The following is a 17,241-nucleotide window of genomic DNA, read 5'->3' on the forward strand; positions in this document are numbered from 1 at the left end:
TTAAATTGAATCACCTTCATCCTATCTGTGCTATTTGTTATCTATTTGTTAATACTGAAAGATTGTGAGTAAATTTCATAAAAATTAAATAACAGACTGTTCTATGGTTTTGGTAGAAAAAATACCATTAAAATCTTATCAAACAAATTTTATTTGTGCAGATTTAACACCATATTTCTTAAGTACAGAGTATTTTTAGGCCTTCCGGACACAGCAATATTTTCTACAGTCAAATAATCCATTACTTCTTTATACCAAACCTGGCAAAAATTAGCATTAAGTATTATTTTACCTTACAATTAACATCAACCTGTCTTAAGCATTGAAATAATCACAAACACCAAGGCTGTAGAATCATCTAACTCAATGGTCAAGCTGTGAAGATGGAATCATTTTTAGCTATAAGTTGAGTAAAATTTCAAGTACTGACAAAAGATTTCGTAATGATTATTTTGTGAAGATCTGTGAAGCCAATTTTTGACCTTGCCATGATTAAAATGCAAAAACTGCCTACAGCCTTTATACCCAGGAAGCATTTTAACTGTCAGGCAGCGTTGGTTTTATGGACAGTTGTCGACACTTCTCATTTTTAAAAAACGTGTTTTCTAAGTGCATCTAAAAGAGTGACTACTAATATCAGCTCATTTATTTGTATTTGATCCAGTTATCAAAGACAGACCTGATGCTTTAAGATTCTGAGTCGTGGCTAGAAAAACTGTGGCTGGTGTCTTTGGCATTTTTGTTCTTGTCCTATGGCTTTATTTGAAGTATGAAACTTTAATTTAGTCTCTTCAGAAGTGCCCTCTAAAAGGATTTGAATCACTCTGCAGTTTTGTGTGTTTTAACATCCAGTAAGTATCACTTTGCTCTCACATATGCTTTAATCTGATTCCAGCTGGTATTTTTGAAGGCCCAAGGAGCAGATGTCCCATCAACACCAGCAAGGGGCGTCTCTCTTGCTCAGCTCCAGAAGGTCGGCCTCCAGCTGCTCTGCGTCATCTTGGAAGCGCTCAGTGAAGGAGGAAATCAAACCTGCCACGGTGCCTTCGTACTCCACCAGCTCTACACTGTCCCCTGGAAACCACAGTGTCAGACACAAACTGAATAATTAACTCAAGAGGCTACGATAGACCCTACACATGTGCAATGTCAATTTCTAAATACAAAATTTTGAACAGTAAAATTGAATCTGTGTTAACGAACATTAGAGAACCCCTGTAACAACAGATAAAGGTACATACCACTGACTCTGGTGTTGGCCTGGACAAACATTTTTCGAACTTCCTTCCTCAGCAGCACCGTCTCCCGGAGACGCAAGAAATTGTAAGCGCCACTGTCACTGACAGTGGAGTATCCGTCATAGAGAGCCCTGCCTCCATCCACATCTGCTGTCGACTTGAAGACCTACAACAAAGATTTTTATAAATTAAGTAAGACTGCAACTAACAACTATTCTAATTATTGATTAATTTGCAGATGTTCTTGATTAAACTATAATTGTTTGATCTATAAAACATTAGAAAATAGTAAAAAGTGTCACAGATTCCCAAAGCCCAAGCTCACAAGCCTAACCAACAGTCCCTACCCACTATAAGAGAAGACTGAAAAACAGCTATATATCATTTTTTTTAAAGCCAACATATTTCTTTTTCTGCTGTCTGTACAACTGGAAAAGTATAGATATACCTGCAGTTTACAAAGGAACCTGTGGATGGCGTTCTTGCCCACAGTGTGGATCTTGCTCCGGTCCAGTGTGATTCGAGCATCGGGCATGCCATCCTTTCCCGTCACTTCCTCCAGGCCCACCAGGCCCTCCCCAGCCTCCAGCAGAACACGCAGGATCACAAAGCGAGCCTGCATGTGAGCCTGAGACAGACAGACGCACACATACACACACACGTATGACATACACTGTATACACCTCCTGACAGTCATGTTTACACTGAGGCAGACTTAGCATAAGCTGAACTATAAAGTAACACAGACACATTGAGCTGAGACAGTCAGGTTGTAAGAAACACGTGGTTAATGGTCTGGGTGTTGACTTATCTTGTAAACACTATTCGCCAGACACTATACATCTCTGAGATTCTATATAAATTAAACTTATGATTCATAATTACATGGTGCAAGCCAGGGCCTGTATTAATCAAATTGCCCTACATACATTATAAACACATTGTCTTATTGTTAATATTCCTTGAAAATTAATATCCCAGAAAATTAAAGATTTCACACAAAAAAAATTTGAATGTACAATAGAGAAGATGTAGGATCAATCCGATTGGCTGTTCCTTCACTGAGTATAAGTGTGATCAATGGTGATCACTTGAGAGATGCTCTTAAAAATGGCTTTTACACTTAAGAAGTCACTTGATAAATGTGTCTTACTGCTCACACATAGCCAAAAATGTCTTTACTCTTAAGCTGCTACTTTGTATTTGTAGTGTAGTTGTTACAAGTTGGATAAATAAAGGTCCAGGCCAAGTAAAGAGTGGGACAGTGAGCATAGTTTGAAGAGAAGAGATGTGAGCGGACAGATTACCTGTCTCCAGCTCTTGCTCTCAGGTGTGTAGAACTCCAGGCCCAACAGTCCAGCTCTGACCATACTGAGCCAGTTGACGTACACCACATCCTCTGCATCCTGGCCTTCATGGCCAAAAATACTGGAACACACACACACACACACACACACACACACACAGGCAAAAGCAACAATAAAGAGAATGGACTTAGCCAGGAATAATAACATCTTCAGTCCAATCATTTTCATTTTAAAATGGGCCCAAATAACACAATGAAATGCATCATTTGTTTGTTCAATTAATGTAGAAGATTTGGGGGTTAGAGCAACTTGTTTGGACTATAATAGATTCTGGTAGTGCATTTTAAAGCAGTATTTAATATGTAAAGCTTGTATTTTGAACTCCATGTTTCTTTAGTCTATATATATATATATATATATATATATACACCTCTAATTTTTTCCATTGACTCATCTTGCACCCCAGAGCATTCAGAAAATTACATCCAACAGCAAATTACATCAACAGTGTCTCAGTGCCAAAATCTTCTATCATAAATAACACACGATTTACCAAGAGACATATTACTCAGAGCATTAAAATAGATCAGATGTGAGTAACTGAACGTCATTGTTCAAAAACAGCATAAGCATCAACAGCTCTGTCTGCTGGCAAAACCCCCAAACATAAATGGGTTCATGATGCCTGGGAAAACAAAAATCCTCTTTGTCCTCATTCTGTAACAGAGTGATGGAGGAGCCATGTGCTCCTCAGTGGCTGATGTCAGCCTCCATTATGCAGTCTTTTGTTTCAGCCTAATTTTGAACTCTTGTAACCAAGCCCCTCAAAAGTCAGTCAGTTATTATAATGTACATCTGTGTCACACTCACAGAGATGCAGAATGAGTATAGGTTATAAGCGATACATGACATACCTGAGCACTTGCTTGTTGAGACACAGATAGAGTCCGACGCACTCAGCGCGGCATTCTTCGTAAGTGGAAGCAATCGTGGAGAATTTACTGTCCCACGTCTCGCTGCCCCGATACCAACTGGACACCTGAAAGATACATTCACACCTTTAGCCACTGTGTCTCTTGTTCACCAGCTGGATGCAGAGTCAAAAGTTGGTATTATTTCTGGTCTGAGGAGCAACAAACTCACCGGCTCGCCAGTCTCTGGGTTGATCACCTTGCTCTGGTCAAAGTTGAACTTGCCCTTGTCATCCTGTAATTTAAGGGGGAGGACACACTTTGCATCTTCACTGATGACTCTTTAACCCAGTATCACTTTTAAATTAAACTTTTAACAGGGAGTAATCAATAAATCCTTCAGCATCAACCGCTCAAATGTCTTTCCTGAACATACCATGGGAGGTCAAGGGCAACATCATGTCAAATAAACTAATACTTTCAAACTCAACATTATTGTGGTCAGTCACAGCTAACTGCTTGTGTATGCAGCATTCAGCATTCATGTGACCTGATATCACTTCACTTAAATGGCCATGTGACCAGGGTCAGTGGACTTTGGCAGGCAGACATAACATATTACACAAAGAAGTGTAAACACAATATTACTATACAATGAAGAGCTGCTATTAAAATATGTACTACAATACATTTAACTGACCTGGACAAACAGTTTGCCGCTTCCATGGCCCAACAGCTCATGAAGTCCAACCTGCACCTCGAACGATGGGCCCTTCCACTTGATAAACAAATCCTAAAGCAAAAACACACAAACACAAAGGAGAATGTATCATTATGGGAGTGTGTGAGAGGTGGCAGAAAGAAAAAAAAATCTGGAGGCTGCATGTGTTACCTTATCATCCTCCTCCAGGAAAGTGAGTTTCTCTTTTTGTGTAGCATAGGCTACAGCCAGCACGTTGCCTAGTGACACGTTTTTAAAGCCCTCTGACTGTCTGATGTCATCGTCTACACACAAAAACACACAAACAGTTTTTCAAGTGTAATAGTGTAAAACACGCTAATGTAAACTTGATGCTAGTCAACACTGTCAGTGAACGTACAGTTGGGGATGTTGATGCCAGCTGGTATTCCGCTCCCAGCAAAGGTGAGAACATCCAACGAGGTGAAGTCAGGCTTCAGGAAAGTGTCCTTCTCAAACTCCCTGGGCCAAGGAAGCTCAGGAAGCAAGACTTCTGCTGAGCTTACCAGCTTGGCGAAACGCTCGCTCATCGCCTTGTTCACCACGGCAACGAAACCTGAATGTGACACCATGAGATCAGAGTTAAGTAATTTGGCAGCAAAAAAACAAAAACAAAAAAAACACCACATCAATGAATAATCTCAAAGAGAAACTGTACTGTCCATTAGATAAATAATAGAGGAGGACAGTATTATGAACATGTACACCGCCTGTCTTGACTCAAACAAACAGGAGCCCCTTTCTTAGAGGGTAAGTAAAGTTACATTAACAATAACGTGTTGACCATGGACCTTCGCCTGGATTGATAGCTGAGTATTAAAATAGTGCAGTTCTGGGTCATCTCAAGTATTGAAGAGCCTTGTTTACAGTATGTCTGTATGAGATATTCCTCTAGCATAAATAGCTCCATACTGAGTCTTCAGAGAATACTCAGACCCCTTCACAAAGACCTAGGTCCTTGAAGAAAACCTAACCCTGACTGAGCTGATGCTTCACCTTTCAGCACGACAATGACCCAAAGCAAACAGCCAAGACAACGCTGGAGTGACTTAGAGACGAGTCTCTGGCTGTCCTTGAGTGGCCCGGCCAAAGCCCAGACTTAAACCTCATAGAACATCTGTGGAGAGACCTGAAGATGGCAGGTCACAGACGCTTCTCATCCAATCTGATTGAGTTTGCGAGGAGCTGCCAGGAAGAATAGGATAAACTGCCTAGATCCAGCTGTGCAAAGTTTGTAGGGACTTACCCAAGGAGACTAAAAGCTGTGACTGCTGCCAAAAGGGCTTCCATAAAGTGCTGAATTAAGGGTCTCAATACATTTTAGTTTTTGATTTCTAATAAATTTGCAAACATGTTTTCATTTTGTCGTTATAGGTTATTGAGCATAGACTGATCGGCAAAAATGGCTGTTTTATCCACTTACAATTAAATCTACAACACATGAAGTGGTCTGAACACTTTCTGAAGCCACTGTATATCTAGTTAAGTAATTGTGGTAGTATGTCAACTATAATATGAATTTTCCCCAATAGCCTTCAGCTCTGTATCACAGCAATACAACCTGGAGAGGCACAGTCTATAACTAGTCTTGATCACCATGGTAGTTACCTTCAAACTCTCCCCTGGAGCCAAATGGGTCTCTGTAGCTCTCTATGAAACCTATATAACTGAGAGGAGGAGAGAGGGAAGAGGGAGTGAAGGGGTAATGAGGAGTAAAGAGCAGAGTAAGAAAGGTTTTGATGATTAATGCAACAGAGTAGTATTCAACAGCCAGTGCAAAAGTCAGAATTAACTTGATAAGGAAGTGAACAAACAATGGATATCAGTGATTTAGATCTATGAGGAAGTGAAACATGCTGTGAACAAAGACATGAATTCATCTTTTTTTTTTTTTTTTTTAAATTGCATATGTTTGCTTTTTTCTAGTTGTCTGTTGTCTATCTGCATTTACCTGGTGATTTCATCAACATTAATAAATGCTTAAACCAAAAGTGCTAGAAAAGTCACAGCCTAAAAATCAAATCTTAAATATTTAAATAGAGTGCAATCATGCAACATGTAATTAAATAAGTGAGTAAACAGATCTTCTAGCTGCACACAGTTTGACACAGAGGAAGAACAACAATAGATTAGTTTTTTTTTTTTTTTTTTTAAATCATACACTAGAGGTTAACATCACACATAAGGAGATCAACAGGTCTTTCAAGTTATGAGTTCTGCAGTTTGATTTCCAAAATATGTTTAGAATTTAGCTGGTATTGAATGATGGAGTAACTTTCATAGTGGACAGTCAACAGGTTCAGCAGATGTTACTGCAGTTCTGCAGTCTCACCTCTCAACAATTGGTCCTTTGTCTTTGATCCAGTAGCGCGATCCCTCTTTATGGGCTTCAACTGAGCCAAGGGTGAAGCTGCGTCTGTACTCTTCAAGCATCTTTCTCTGGTTCTCATTGGCAGCGTAGGCCTGTGTCAATATTTTGGAAACAAAACGAGAATTTTGAAAGTGGAATGGTGGGTGGAAGGTTATTTGTGGGTTAGCACCTTATTCATTCAATCCTAAACAAATGACCATCTTTGTATTCTAACTTCCTCTTTCCATTACTGTTTTGCCAGAGTGTTTCAAGCTGAATTCTCATATCACTCTGTTCTACCACTGAGGTCTAAACGTTTTTCACTCTGTTCTACCACTCTTACCATAATCTTGCTCTATCAATTTCATATTTAAGAGATTTTTGTTCCTGTAGTGCTGCTAAACATCTGGGTGACTGCAGACTAAACATGACCCATCATATTCCTTGCGTTCTCACCTGTGCTTGTTGGAGGTAATGGCAGACTTTCTCCATGAGAGGAGCATAGTCTCCTCTCTTCACAGTGAACTCTTTGTCTTCAAAGCTGAAGCTGCCGCAGCATGACTCGCATTCCCCGTCCACTGCACAATCTGCAAAGCAGTAGCTTACGTTAATTTTTTTCTCAGCATCACCATGAAGCATCATTAACAACTTAAATTACATGAGCAAATGTCTCTACATTCAGTAAGCTGGAATGTCTTTAACGTAACGTGGAGTTATGCCATATGACGTATGTTCACATGCTGTTTATACACTCTTATTCACAAGTGCAACATGGTTGGTGAGTGTTGTAGATGTTTATAAATATTGCTCTGATTCTCTGTAAAACTCAATTTTCTTCACTTCTGACCTTTCTGCACAGCTGAAGCCAAGCGCACCTCGTAACAGGCTTTCCCTCCATCGTCCCTCTTGAACAGACGGGTGTTGTAAGCAGACAGTTTCTACAAGACAAACCACAAAAAAACAGCTGAGAACAAGCCAAATTAAGACTGAAATATAGATGAAGGAGCAAGAAAAAAAACATGGAGACAGGATGAGGCATCAAAAAGGGGGAAAGAGATAAGAGAGGAATTTGAGAAACAAAAAATGCAGTATAATAAGGGGGAAGATTACATGTCACAGTCAAGGACTGAGAAGAGAAAGGTCATGGGAGATACGGACCAGAATGATGGAAGTAAGAATATTTGTTTTGGGAGTGAATTCAGCTCACTTTTGAGTCAAGGAATTTCTGAGCCAGCTCAGCATCCTCCAGACAGCAGTTTCCTGAGAAGTACGTGGTGATTCCCTTAAGAAAAGAAAAGCAAAAATACTTTCATGAGCCATGTATTTTCTCGTAGGGGTCACAGTGGCGTGTCATCTGTAATGCCTCTTGGAAGTTTGGGGTTCAGTGGCTTCCTAAAGGGCACAGCAGAGTTTCTGGCAGCCAGACATCCGCCTGGATCTGCTACTTAAAAACATTCAATGTCAGACATGAGTAACGTCTCAAAAATGAGAAAAGGGGAGGAAGAGAGGAGGAAGAAATCCTGAGGACATTTGGATTAAAACAGACATGCCTGCTTAAAAGCCACTAATACAAGCCCTATAACCCGATGGCTCTTTCATTAAATATTAACAGGCAAAGGAGGAGTGATCCAAGCTGGCTTGAACCTTGCATTGAACTCCCACCTTGTCGCCTAGCCCCAGCTGTTTCTGTCTGTCTTCCAGGGAGTAGAGAAGACACGAGCAGCTGTCCCACAGAGCCTCCATCTCAGCAGACTGCTCCTGAAATGCCTGGCTGGCCCTCACCAGAGCTTCCAGCTTGTCCTGAGGGGACATACCACAGATACAGAGAGCTTAAAAATATATCGCTAACAGCAATGACGGAGCATTACACATCAGAAGCATCTTAAAATACTCTCACTTGACAGTGTATTCAGAACACTGAAGCTTAAAGTGACCAGCTTTTGTTGACTCTGCATTAGAGAAGTGCTGATTCAGCTCTGAGGAAATTCTTGAGATGTTTAATGGCTGTGTTGTAGCATCAGACAGCATTAAAATGTGCAAGTGCCTATTGTGTCCACTCTATGTAAAACTGTTAAGTGGATTTTACAGGCCCTCTTACCTTAGGCAGGTTTGGGATGAACTTAGTGTCTCCGAAAGACTTGTAGTTTCCCATGTTGGCATACAGACCTGCTGCATACACCAAGAAGGCCTAAATAACAAACAAGAAAAAATATGGTCCTTTTTTTAAATCAAATGTGTGACATAATAAACATTGTTGTCTGTATTTGGGTGTATTAGGGTGTGCTAAGACAGCAGAAACAGCCACAGACTGTAAGGCTGTGTACCTGGTAGTCCTCAGAGCTGAGTCCAGCTGCTGTGGCGACCTGTGCCAGCTGTGATGGTGTCTGCTTCCTGAAGATTCGCTGCAACAAGACAAAGATGTTTGCCGACTCAGGGGACGTCTGCAGCAGCACAGCAAGACCGCCATACCTAAGACAGACAATGTTTTTTTTTTAGTCAGCAGGGTTTCAGTTCTTCAATAAACTGAACTCATGAATTTTGATGTTGTCTTTGACTTCAGTCGTGTCAGCTTGTGTGAGGTTAGTAACATACCAGGCGGCGCGTGACAGGTAGTGGGCATACATCTTCTCCTGAGGTGAGAGCAAACGGAAGGCCTCACCACAGTCAAGTGCAGAGACGCCAATGTCATTTGGGAGGTAGTACTGGGAGTCCACCATGTTTAGTCTGAGGTTCAACACTGATGATAAGGAACTGAAGTAAGAGACAGGGAGAAGAGAAAGAGAGAAGAAGATGAGGAAGAAATGAAGTAGGGAAGTGTAAAAGGGATGAGAAAGAAAGGTAGAAGATGTAGAAATTAGAGAAAGGAGAGAACAAAAATAGAAATGAGATAGAGTATAAGAGGAAAAGATTAAAAAAAAAAAAAGACACTGCAAGTCAGAACCAACAATCCCTCTGGTTTTTTGTTTTGTAACACCATGAGCTCTAGAGGTATTTGCACACCTGCCTGAGGCTTTGGGCAGGTGAGGCAGCCTGTGCACTGTACAAACACACACATGTACAACACACACAGTAGACTTAAACCTATGCTGTCTAATACAACAGTCATGCAAAACATCCTACCTTCATGTTCAGTTTTTGTTTGAACTGTTTTTTGATTCAACTGTTCAGCAGTTTGTGATGCTGCTGAATTGTATTGCATAACACAGAGAAGAGTTTCTATTGCTAAACCTACCACTGATTTACTGCAAATGGGGTGTATACCAGAAAAGAAAAAAAGAAGAGATAATTATGAATTATTCAGTCTATCAAAAGTAGCAAGTAACCATCAAAAATTTTCCAGAAGCCTAGTAATAGCCTGAAACCCAGAACATACTCAGTAAAGAACAACATGAACCAAGAAATAGGACCAAAACTTAATCTCAACATTATCTGAAAATCAAAACTGTTGACAAATCAGTTTGTGTCCATTGACTGATCTCCTAATAATAGTTCAAGCACTAATACTGATTCATTAATAAACTCTGCTGTTTCTTATGATTTTGACATTTAAAGATACATTATAGCTTTGAAGAAGCAGAAGAGGAAACTGCAGTGATTGTAGTGGTGATATTTTAAAGATACTGTTACAGTATAATGAGAAAGTTCGCAGTTAAAGTTACGCTTGGGACGCAGGCAAAGGTATTCAAATTACATCTATCCAGTAGAAATAAACGTTGCTAATCCCTGAACCTTGACCTCCCATAAGAGGTTCAAGAGGAACCAGTCAGTTAACACAGTTTTCTGTTTCACTTTCCATTAAAACCAATAAATGGAAAAAAAAGTTTAAGAGAACCACTTATATGCCGAAAGCACTGCGTTTGTACGCCCCTTTAAAATCTACAATCTTCTAACATCAGGGCAGCACTAAAACCACATATTAAAGTAAATACTGGAAAAACGTTTAGACCTCAGGCGAGTGCAAACAGCTAACTCAACGTTAACGTTAGCTCCTAGCGTGCGTGCTAAGCCGGCTGCAGAGTGTTTGCAGCATTTAAACACAGTGCCACAACTTATGTAAGCAAAACATTAGGCGCCATATACGATGCGACCCACTTCTGTGCGTGATGAGCTACTATTTAATGCATTTCGAAAGGTACAAAGGTGGAAATTAACTCAGCAGCTTGTTACCGTATTTTTACCATACAGCTCCGGCGAACGTCAAATTGCAGTCTCACGCTGTCCACTTCCTGTATTCATTCAACGTTAGACCCGCCCCTCAACCAATCACAGCCTCTATATTATCGTTGATTTAGACTTGAACCAATCACGAAGCAGCTTCGCCGGACTGTTCGTTACACTTACCCCGGAGTTTCTGACCAGAAGTAAACGTGAAAAACATGATCTCTGATACGGGTGCCGCCGACTGTAACTCAATACACAACAGATTTATAATGAAAATGTTCTGGTACGCATGGATAATTACCAAAAACTTCTCTTCAGTCGACCACATGACGAGGTGGCCGAGTGGTTAAGGCGATGGACTGCTAATCCATTGTGCTCTGCACGCGTGGGTTCGAATCCCATCCTCGTCGGAAATCTTTTCCACAACCGGACACATCTTAACATCGTCCAATTTCGATACACACTGGTCTTACATATATAATAAAACATAAATGAATTACAGATGTAATACTATGGTCGCACGCCAAGAAACGTGGCGTTGCCAACAGATGACAACTTTTAGTTCCCCTGCACATGAACTGTCTCCTCCCCCTTCTTCCTCTATGGGGTTTAATGGCACCTGGCATCCTTTGTGTTGCGTTTCTGCCATCTTCTGGAGGTAGTCAACCCCTACAGCGTCCAAGTACATTCAGTAAACAGTTCATTAGGGGCACCTTGGTGAAAGTAATGCAGTCCAATACAACAGTCCTGCATTAAATCCTACTTTCACAAAGATCTCAATATTCAGATTTTGTTGAAATTGTGCCAGAGAGGTGTTGCTTAAATTGTTAAACAGTTTGCGGTGCTGTTGAACTGTACTGCATCATACAGAAAGGTAAGTGTTATGCAGCCCACCCTTGCTGATATGCTGTAAATTGGGTTCATGCAAGAATAGTAAATGATATTTGATTATTAAAAAAAAACAGCAAATAACCGTCAAAATGTCCCAGAAGATTCAGAGGCTGCAGTTTGTGGTGCTGGTAAACACTACTGCATTATTCTCTTTTCATGATCCTGTGTGTCTGATCAATAATACTGATTAAATCCTATATTGACTTAATTGTCAGGGTTGAAGCTTTTGCCTCTTTACTCTGCAGTCTAATAATCTAGTCATTATTACCTCCACACACTCTACTTTGAGTTTAATGTAAATCTGTTCTCTTCACTATCTATATGTTTTATTTATTTATTTTTACAGCTTGTTTGGTTGGTTTATCCAATTTCTCATTGTCCAGAATGTCAATATGAGTAGGAACCCAAATGAATGTGACCTCAGTGCCTTGTTGTCAGTGTTTCAAATACAAAGTCACTGCGATTACTGCATGCAAAGTGGAAAATGAATCACTACAGACCAGAACTTTTAAGATCTAAAGTTATCCAAATGACACACTGACAAAATTTGAGGTGCGTTTGTTCTCTTCTTCCATCTCCCCCTTTTTAATTCTTATTGAAAGTGAAATTTTGGCTCAGAAAATCACCAAAGTCTTTAATTTGTTGTTACACACATGGAGCCATAAAACCAATAACCACACATTCTTTCCAGTTTCCACACACACTTTCATTTGTTCATCGCCTTGGTTAGAGACTATTTTCTTTTACAACTTAGATAGGCTTACAAACCACACAGTATTTCATCAGTTTATTGTTTTTATTGAAATTTAAAAACATGATGAGAGAGAGTGAATTATTTACAAAGGGTGTGCAACAGAAAGCATTAAGTTTTCCTTGATGAGGGGGAGAGCCAGTCAGCTGCACTAAGGGGGTAGTTTCAGCGACCAGTTTTGCACCACAAGACAAATGATAAGAGACATCTGGGCGTTCAACACATCTGTGTGTGTGCGCGTGTTTAGGGTTCATGCTTGGGTTTTGCCGTCCCTCCTGTCAGGAGGCGTCGCAGGGAGTATCCAGCGATAGCAGTCTGAGAAGCTCAGGCTCTTGTCCACAGCACAGCTGGTGCAGTAGACAATCCCCAGAGCCAGCATCACTACGAGGAACACACACAGCGGCACCAGCAGAGCCACCAGCAGCCAGCTCTTGTCGTGTTTCCGTTTACCTGCATCAGATCCACCTCCTACCTCCGCCATGTCGCTGACATCCTCTGTACTATCCATCTCCCCAGTCCCAGTGGCTGACCCTTTTGTAGTCTCAGCTCCTGCCCTGTCACTAGTTTCTCTACCTCCTCCCGTCTCAGCCTCATTATCAATTTCGTTGCCTGTGTTGTATTTTTGTGTTGGGGATGGGGCTGTCTGATATCGCTTAGGTGAGAGGGCATCCCATTGGTTCAGGTGATTGTCTGACCCCTGAGCTGTGTCAGGAGCTTCAGGTGCTTCTGTAAGCCAGTTATCGTCAAAGTTGGTGTCAGCTTCAAAATTTGGGTCAGGGGTGAACGAAGTGGACCAGGGAATATCACGGTTAGGGTCCATATCAGGTATGTGAGCGGAGTCGCTGGGGTCAGGGGTCAGAGTGGAATATTCTTCATCATCTGGCGAAGGCTGGCAGGTAAGTCCATCTGACTGCAGGTCATAGCCATTGTCACAGAAACACTGGTACCCACCCATGTAATTCAGACACTGCTGCTGGCAGGGCGACTCCCCCACACACTCATCTATGTCTAGACACTCTCCTTCACTGCCCAGCTCATACCCGGGGTTACACAGGCAAGCAAAGGACCCCACAGTGTTTTCACAAGTGCCCTCACAGGTGCCCTCATCAAGGCACTCATCGATGTCCACACACTCGCCCTCATCATCCGGCTGGTACCCGGAGTGGCAGGTGCAGTGGAAGGTGCCGGGGATGTTGACGCAAAGTTGCGGGCAGGGTTGCTGTTGACACTCGTCTACATCAGAACATCTGCGGCCGTCTGGACCCATCTGGTAGCCTGGGGGACATGTGCAGCGGATGCCCCGAGATGTCTCCACGCAGTCGTACTCGCACCCCATCTCCACACAGACCTCCTTGATGTGGGGCTGGTCGGTGGGACCGGCAGAGTCCGAGGATAATTCAGGGGAGTCGGTTTGGCTGAGGGGGTCAGGCTTGCAGCTGTACCCATCTTCATCTATCGTAAAGCCCTCAGAGCAGTAACAGTAGTAGTCTGTGTCTGTGTTCTGGCAGTACTGCTCACATCCATGGTCCCCGCTACACCAGTCCTGGTTCTTTGGAGCCGCACTGGAAGAGCAGAGTGGGGCATCCCTGGACCAGCCCACTGTCTCGTCATCTCTCTCCATGCACAGCACAGTCTGCTCAGCAAGAGCATCTGGGTCCGAGCTGTCTGCAGGACATGGTAGAGCAGCGACAGACCCATAGGGCACGTGGGTCAGCAGGGTGCTGACAAGGTGAAATGGGGTGGTGTAAATAGCTGGACCGCTACCCTCGTCCTCCAGTGGTGGGCACATTCCTTTGTAGTTGTATTGGCAAACGTATCCATCCAGTGGCAGTGCGCAGGAGCCATCGAGCCACCGAAAATTGTCACTGCTCTCACGCCCGTTCTCTGAAGTGTGGACAGTCATGGCCACACACCGAGGGGCCGCACAAGTCCCAGGGCTGTCTTCGCGGAGCCAATTGGTGAACTGGCCATCCTGGTCTCCTGTTGGTAAATAAAGACAAAGACCAGGTCACCAAAAGTAAGAACTCCCACTTTTTAGTTCTCTTCATTTATTTTTAAGCCGTCTGCAATTTCTCTTCTGGTATGTAATTTGGTTTCTCAGAGCTATGGCACATATAAAGTTTTAATCCTTAAAGGAGCTATTTGTAAGTTTTCTCTGCTGCCAAACATGGTTTCTTGCTTGGAGCAGGTGGTGGTGATGGTCACTTGCCAGGAGCTTCAGCTATCACTCACTGAGTTTACAACCCAAGAGGTTAGAATACGCTCTCTGAGCAGTGCTACTTCTTTAGGGCAGTCTGGATGCTACCATGAGTCGCAATTGAGAGTGATGAGATGGGCGAGCTGAGACTAGCTGGTTAGCATGCTAACTTTGGTAGAGGAAAAGAAGTAAAGATAAAACTTGAAGCAAAACATTGTCATTGCTTTAAACCACTGGAGACAGCTCTTGGCAAGTAAAGGAATGAAGTCTGATGCTGAACTACCATTGTAGCATTGTATATTGCTACATTGGAAGTATTACACTTTTTGCAACAAATTGAACTGATTTCTATCATTATTGATCCATAAAACCCACAATGGATTTTCCAAGGTCATAATGGCATTATTTCATTGAAAGACTCACCACTGTTGAAAATGTTTAATGTGATTTTTCAAAGCTGTGAACACCAAAAACAAACTTCCATTCATGTTCATTGTACTGGGGTAAGTGAGAAAATATGCTTTTTGTAGGTTGGGTACATCAATCCTGTAAATCATGACAGAAGGGAAAAAACAAGTAAGTTGGCCACAAAACTTAAAAATGTAGTGTCTTTTTGAACTGAAGACAGAGGCAGACACTTGGAGTGATAAAAAACCCATCTGGTTTTAAATGGGCAAGGATTGTGTAATGACTAAATCAGGTTGAGGGGTAGCTGTGAGGTCAAAAGGGGGTTGAACTTCCCCTGTCGCGCCAGCCCTGTCTCTGTGAAACAAAAGTAGTTAATGTAATAACCAGCCAGTGCAGAACTCTGGAGGTTGGCCCGGGTACCAAAGTCTGACAGAGAAGTTATGGCTGAAGAGTAGCACAATGGTTTAATACCATAATCTGACAGTGTAGAGATGTTAAAAGCTGAAAAAAGTTGTAAAAACTGAAAAGGTATATTGTGTCACTGGTTGAACTGTGTTTAACTAATATCTATTTAGTTAAATGGGTCTACATGTAGCATTGATGAATTTAGTTTTTTACATTTTTGGCTAGACACTACCAATTTAGTTAAGAAGGTAATTAGCTAACTAATAAATTTCTGACCAGATTTAGCCTCAATTATGCTTGACCACAGATTTTCCATTAGATCACAGTCAGAAACTTGGGAGACTTAAATGCTTTAATTCTAAGAAGTATTTTTTCTCTATTTTGGGGCCATTATTCTCAGCTCACTCATTAATATCCAATAAAATCTCTTATATGGTGATGAAGGTCAATATAATGAACAGTAAGGTCAAAAGACAAAAAGGTAAGACTTTGCCTGTGACCCAGACGAATCCTCTGAGTGGTCGGGTGGATGAACACTGGCGTGGTGGTCTGTGCAGCCCGATCCAGAGGCGAAGCCTTAACCTGGTCCCCTGTGGCTCGATGGCCGACAGCAGCTCATGGACCACACCCGCTGTCTCGTGGGTGTGCATCGTCGCCAGGGTCCCACCTCGCTCCCGGCAGCTCCGCCCAGCCTCCCTGAAGGTTCTCTTCTGGAGGAAGACGGTGTAGCATCCCTCCTGGTGGCAGAGAGCATCTTTCTCCGCCAGCTGAGCCTTGGCTGCTGGCTGCTCCCCCTCTGTCTCCCTCAGCCTCTGGCCTTGGCTTCCAGGAGCCAGACAGACCGTCAGCAACCACAGGATACACAGGAGACTCATGCTGCGGCAGCTGCTACTGCTCCTGATGGTCTTTTGCATCCTCCACCAAGACATGAGGTTTAAACTAGGCCAACATTCAAATGGGTATCCCAACCTTACTTACAAACTTACAAAATAAATAAGCTAATAAAGGAAGTTAAGTATCTTTTCTGACCTCCTATCCAAACAAACCTGACCCAAATTCACTCACTTCAGTTAAATTAACAAACTGCAACTTGCCACCCCTGACTTTTTTCTATCCTGCTTGTGTATTTTAATAAATAATCTGGTCTAACTGACCCTTTATTCAAAGTAATCTAAGACAGATTAGTCCAAAACCGACATCTGATTACCTTAATTTACCTTGAATCGCCCAAGCCAATAGACAAACAGCCCTACAGTGCAGAATCGGTCAAACTCCATTCATCAGCAAACTGCCAGCACTGCCGTCACGGTGAAACAGATTTCACCAGATACCATATAAAACTAATCAAAACTAATACAGTCCAGTGGAAGCCCTTAAAAAGTCCAGATGAGCCTAATTACAGTCCAAAATAAAGTCCAGTGAAGTACCAGTAGAGTCCAGAGTTAAAAATATTTGAATGGAGTGTTCTGCCCTTTAGTTTAATCCAGAAGAGTTAAATAGAGTCCATAATGAATATGAATGAATTTCAGTGACAAAAACTCCTCTCCTGTATCTGATCCTGCCGGGGCTTTCTTGCCTCTGCAAAGTTGGCTCTACTGGACTGAACCTCAGAAAGAGAGAAAGATGGGGGAGGGTGGAGAGGAGGTGGAGGGGGGGTGGGCTACGTAGAGGAAAAAGAATTGTGTGTTTTTGGAAGAGGGGGCTGGTTAAGTATGTGAGTGTATAAGGGAAGGCTGGAGGGGTTGACGGGTTGGGGTTGGGGTTGGGGTGGTGGGGTAGGACTGAAAACCCTCAGAGAGTTATGAAAACCATACGGCACCATTCTGTCCCCCCATCTTGCCTATGGCTTCAGGCACACACACACACACACACACACACACACA

General features: G+C 42.2%; 2 protein-coding genes and 1 non-coding gene across 5 annotated transcripts; 1 reads left to right on the forward strand and 2 right to left on the reverse strand.

Annotated features, from left to right (window-relative positions):
• Positions 1-133: 133 nt before the first annotated feature.
• On the reverse strand, positions 134-11,269 carry dpp3 (dipeptidyl-peptidase 3). Of its 3 annotated transcripts, none has more exons than XM_018691060.2 (19): positions 11,008-11,269; positions 9,138-9,296; positions 8,870-9,014; positions 8,644-8,733; positions 8,208-8,345; positions 7,753-7,827; positions 7,393-7,483; positions 7,002-7,132; positions 6,528-6,658; positions 5,804-5,862; positions 4,557-4,751; positions 4,349-4,461; positions 4,157-4,249; positions 3,689-3,751; positions 3,460-3,584; positions 2,546-2,666; positions 1,687-1,866; positions 1,242-1,404; positions 134-1,074 (listed from the first exon to the last, which is right to left on the reverse strand). In XM_018691060.2, exons 1-19 carry the CDS (start codon positions 11,193-11,195, stop codon positions 932-934), a joined length of 2,403 nt encoding a protein of 800 aa, XP_018546576.1. In that variant the 5' UTR covers positions 11,196-11,269; the 3' UTR covers positions 134-931. The 3 variants fall into 3 exon arrangements, with proteins under 3 accessions (XP_018546576.1, XP_018546577.1, XP_018546578.1); XM_018691061.2 differs by lacking the exon at positions 11,008-11,269 and adding an exon at positions 10,713-10,816; XM_018691062.2 differs by lacking the exon at positions 11,008-11,269 and adding an exon at positions 10,724-10,779.
• trnas-gcu (transfer RNA serine (anticodon GCU)) lies at positions 11,035-11,116 on the forward strand. Its single transcript has one exon. It is a non-coding gene; the product is annotated as a tRNA-Ser (tRNA).
• A 1,105-nt stretch (positions 11,270-12,374) lies between the features above and the next one.
• LOC108893202 (endosialin) lies at positions 12,375-16,990 on the reverse strand. The gene is made up of 2 exons (XM_018691063.2): positions 15,852-16,990; positions 12,375-14,328 (listed from the first exon to the last, which is right to left on the reverse strand). The coding sequence occupies exons 1-2, from the start codon at positions 16,285-16,287 to the stop codon at positions 12,599-12,601; spliced, it is 2,166 nt and encodes a 721-aa protein (XP_018546579.1). The 5' UTR covers positions 16,288-16,990; the 3' UTR covers positions 12,375-12,598.
• Positions 16,991-17,241: the final 251 nt, after the last annotated feature.

Source organism: Lates calcarifer, linkage group LG20 (genome assembly GCF_001640805.2).
Source record: "Lates calcarifer isolate ASB-BC8 linkage group LG20, TLL_Latcal_v3, whole genome shotgun sequence".
Lineage (NCBI taxonomy): Eukaryota > Metazoa > Chordata > Actinopteri > Centropomidae > Lates > Lates calcarifer.

Excerpts from the sequence above, each read along its gene's own strand:
- dpp3 (XM_018691060.2), bottom strand. The coding sequence starts at position 11,195 with ATGTTTTATTATATATGTAAGACCAGTGTGTATCGAAATTGGACGATG. Across the intron at positions 4,250-4,348 it reads TCCTGGAGGAGGATGATAAG|GATTTGTTTATCAAGTGGAA; the intron begins GTAACACATGCA and ends TTTTTGCTTTAG. Across the intron at positions 1,867-2,545 it reads AGAGCAAGAGCTGGAGACAG|GCTCACATGCAGGCTCGCTT; the intron begins GTAATCTGTCCG and ends TGTCTGTCTCAG.
- LOC108893202 (XM_018691063.2), bottom strand. The coding sequence starts at position 16,287 with ATGTCTTGGTGGAGGATGCAAAAGACCATCAGGAGCAGTAGCAGCTGC. Across the intron at positions 14,329-15,851 it reads AGGATTCGTCTGGGTCACAG|GAGACCAGGATGGCCAGTTC; the intron begins GCAAAGTCTTAC and ends ATTTACCAACAG.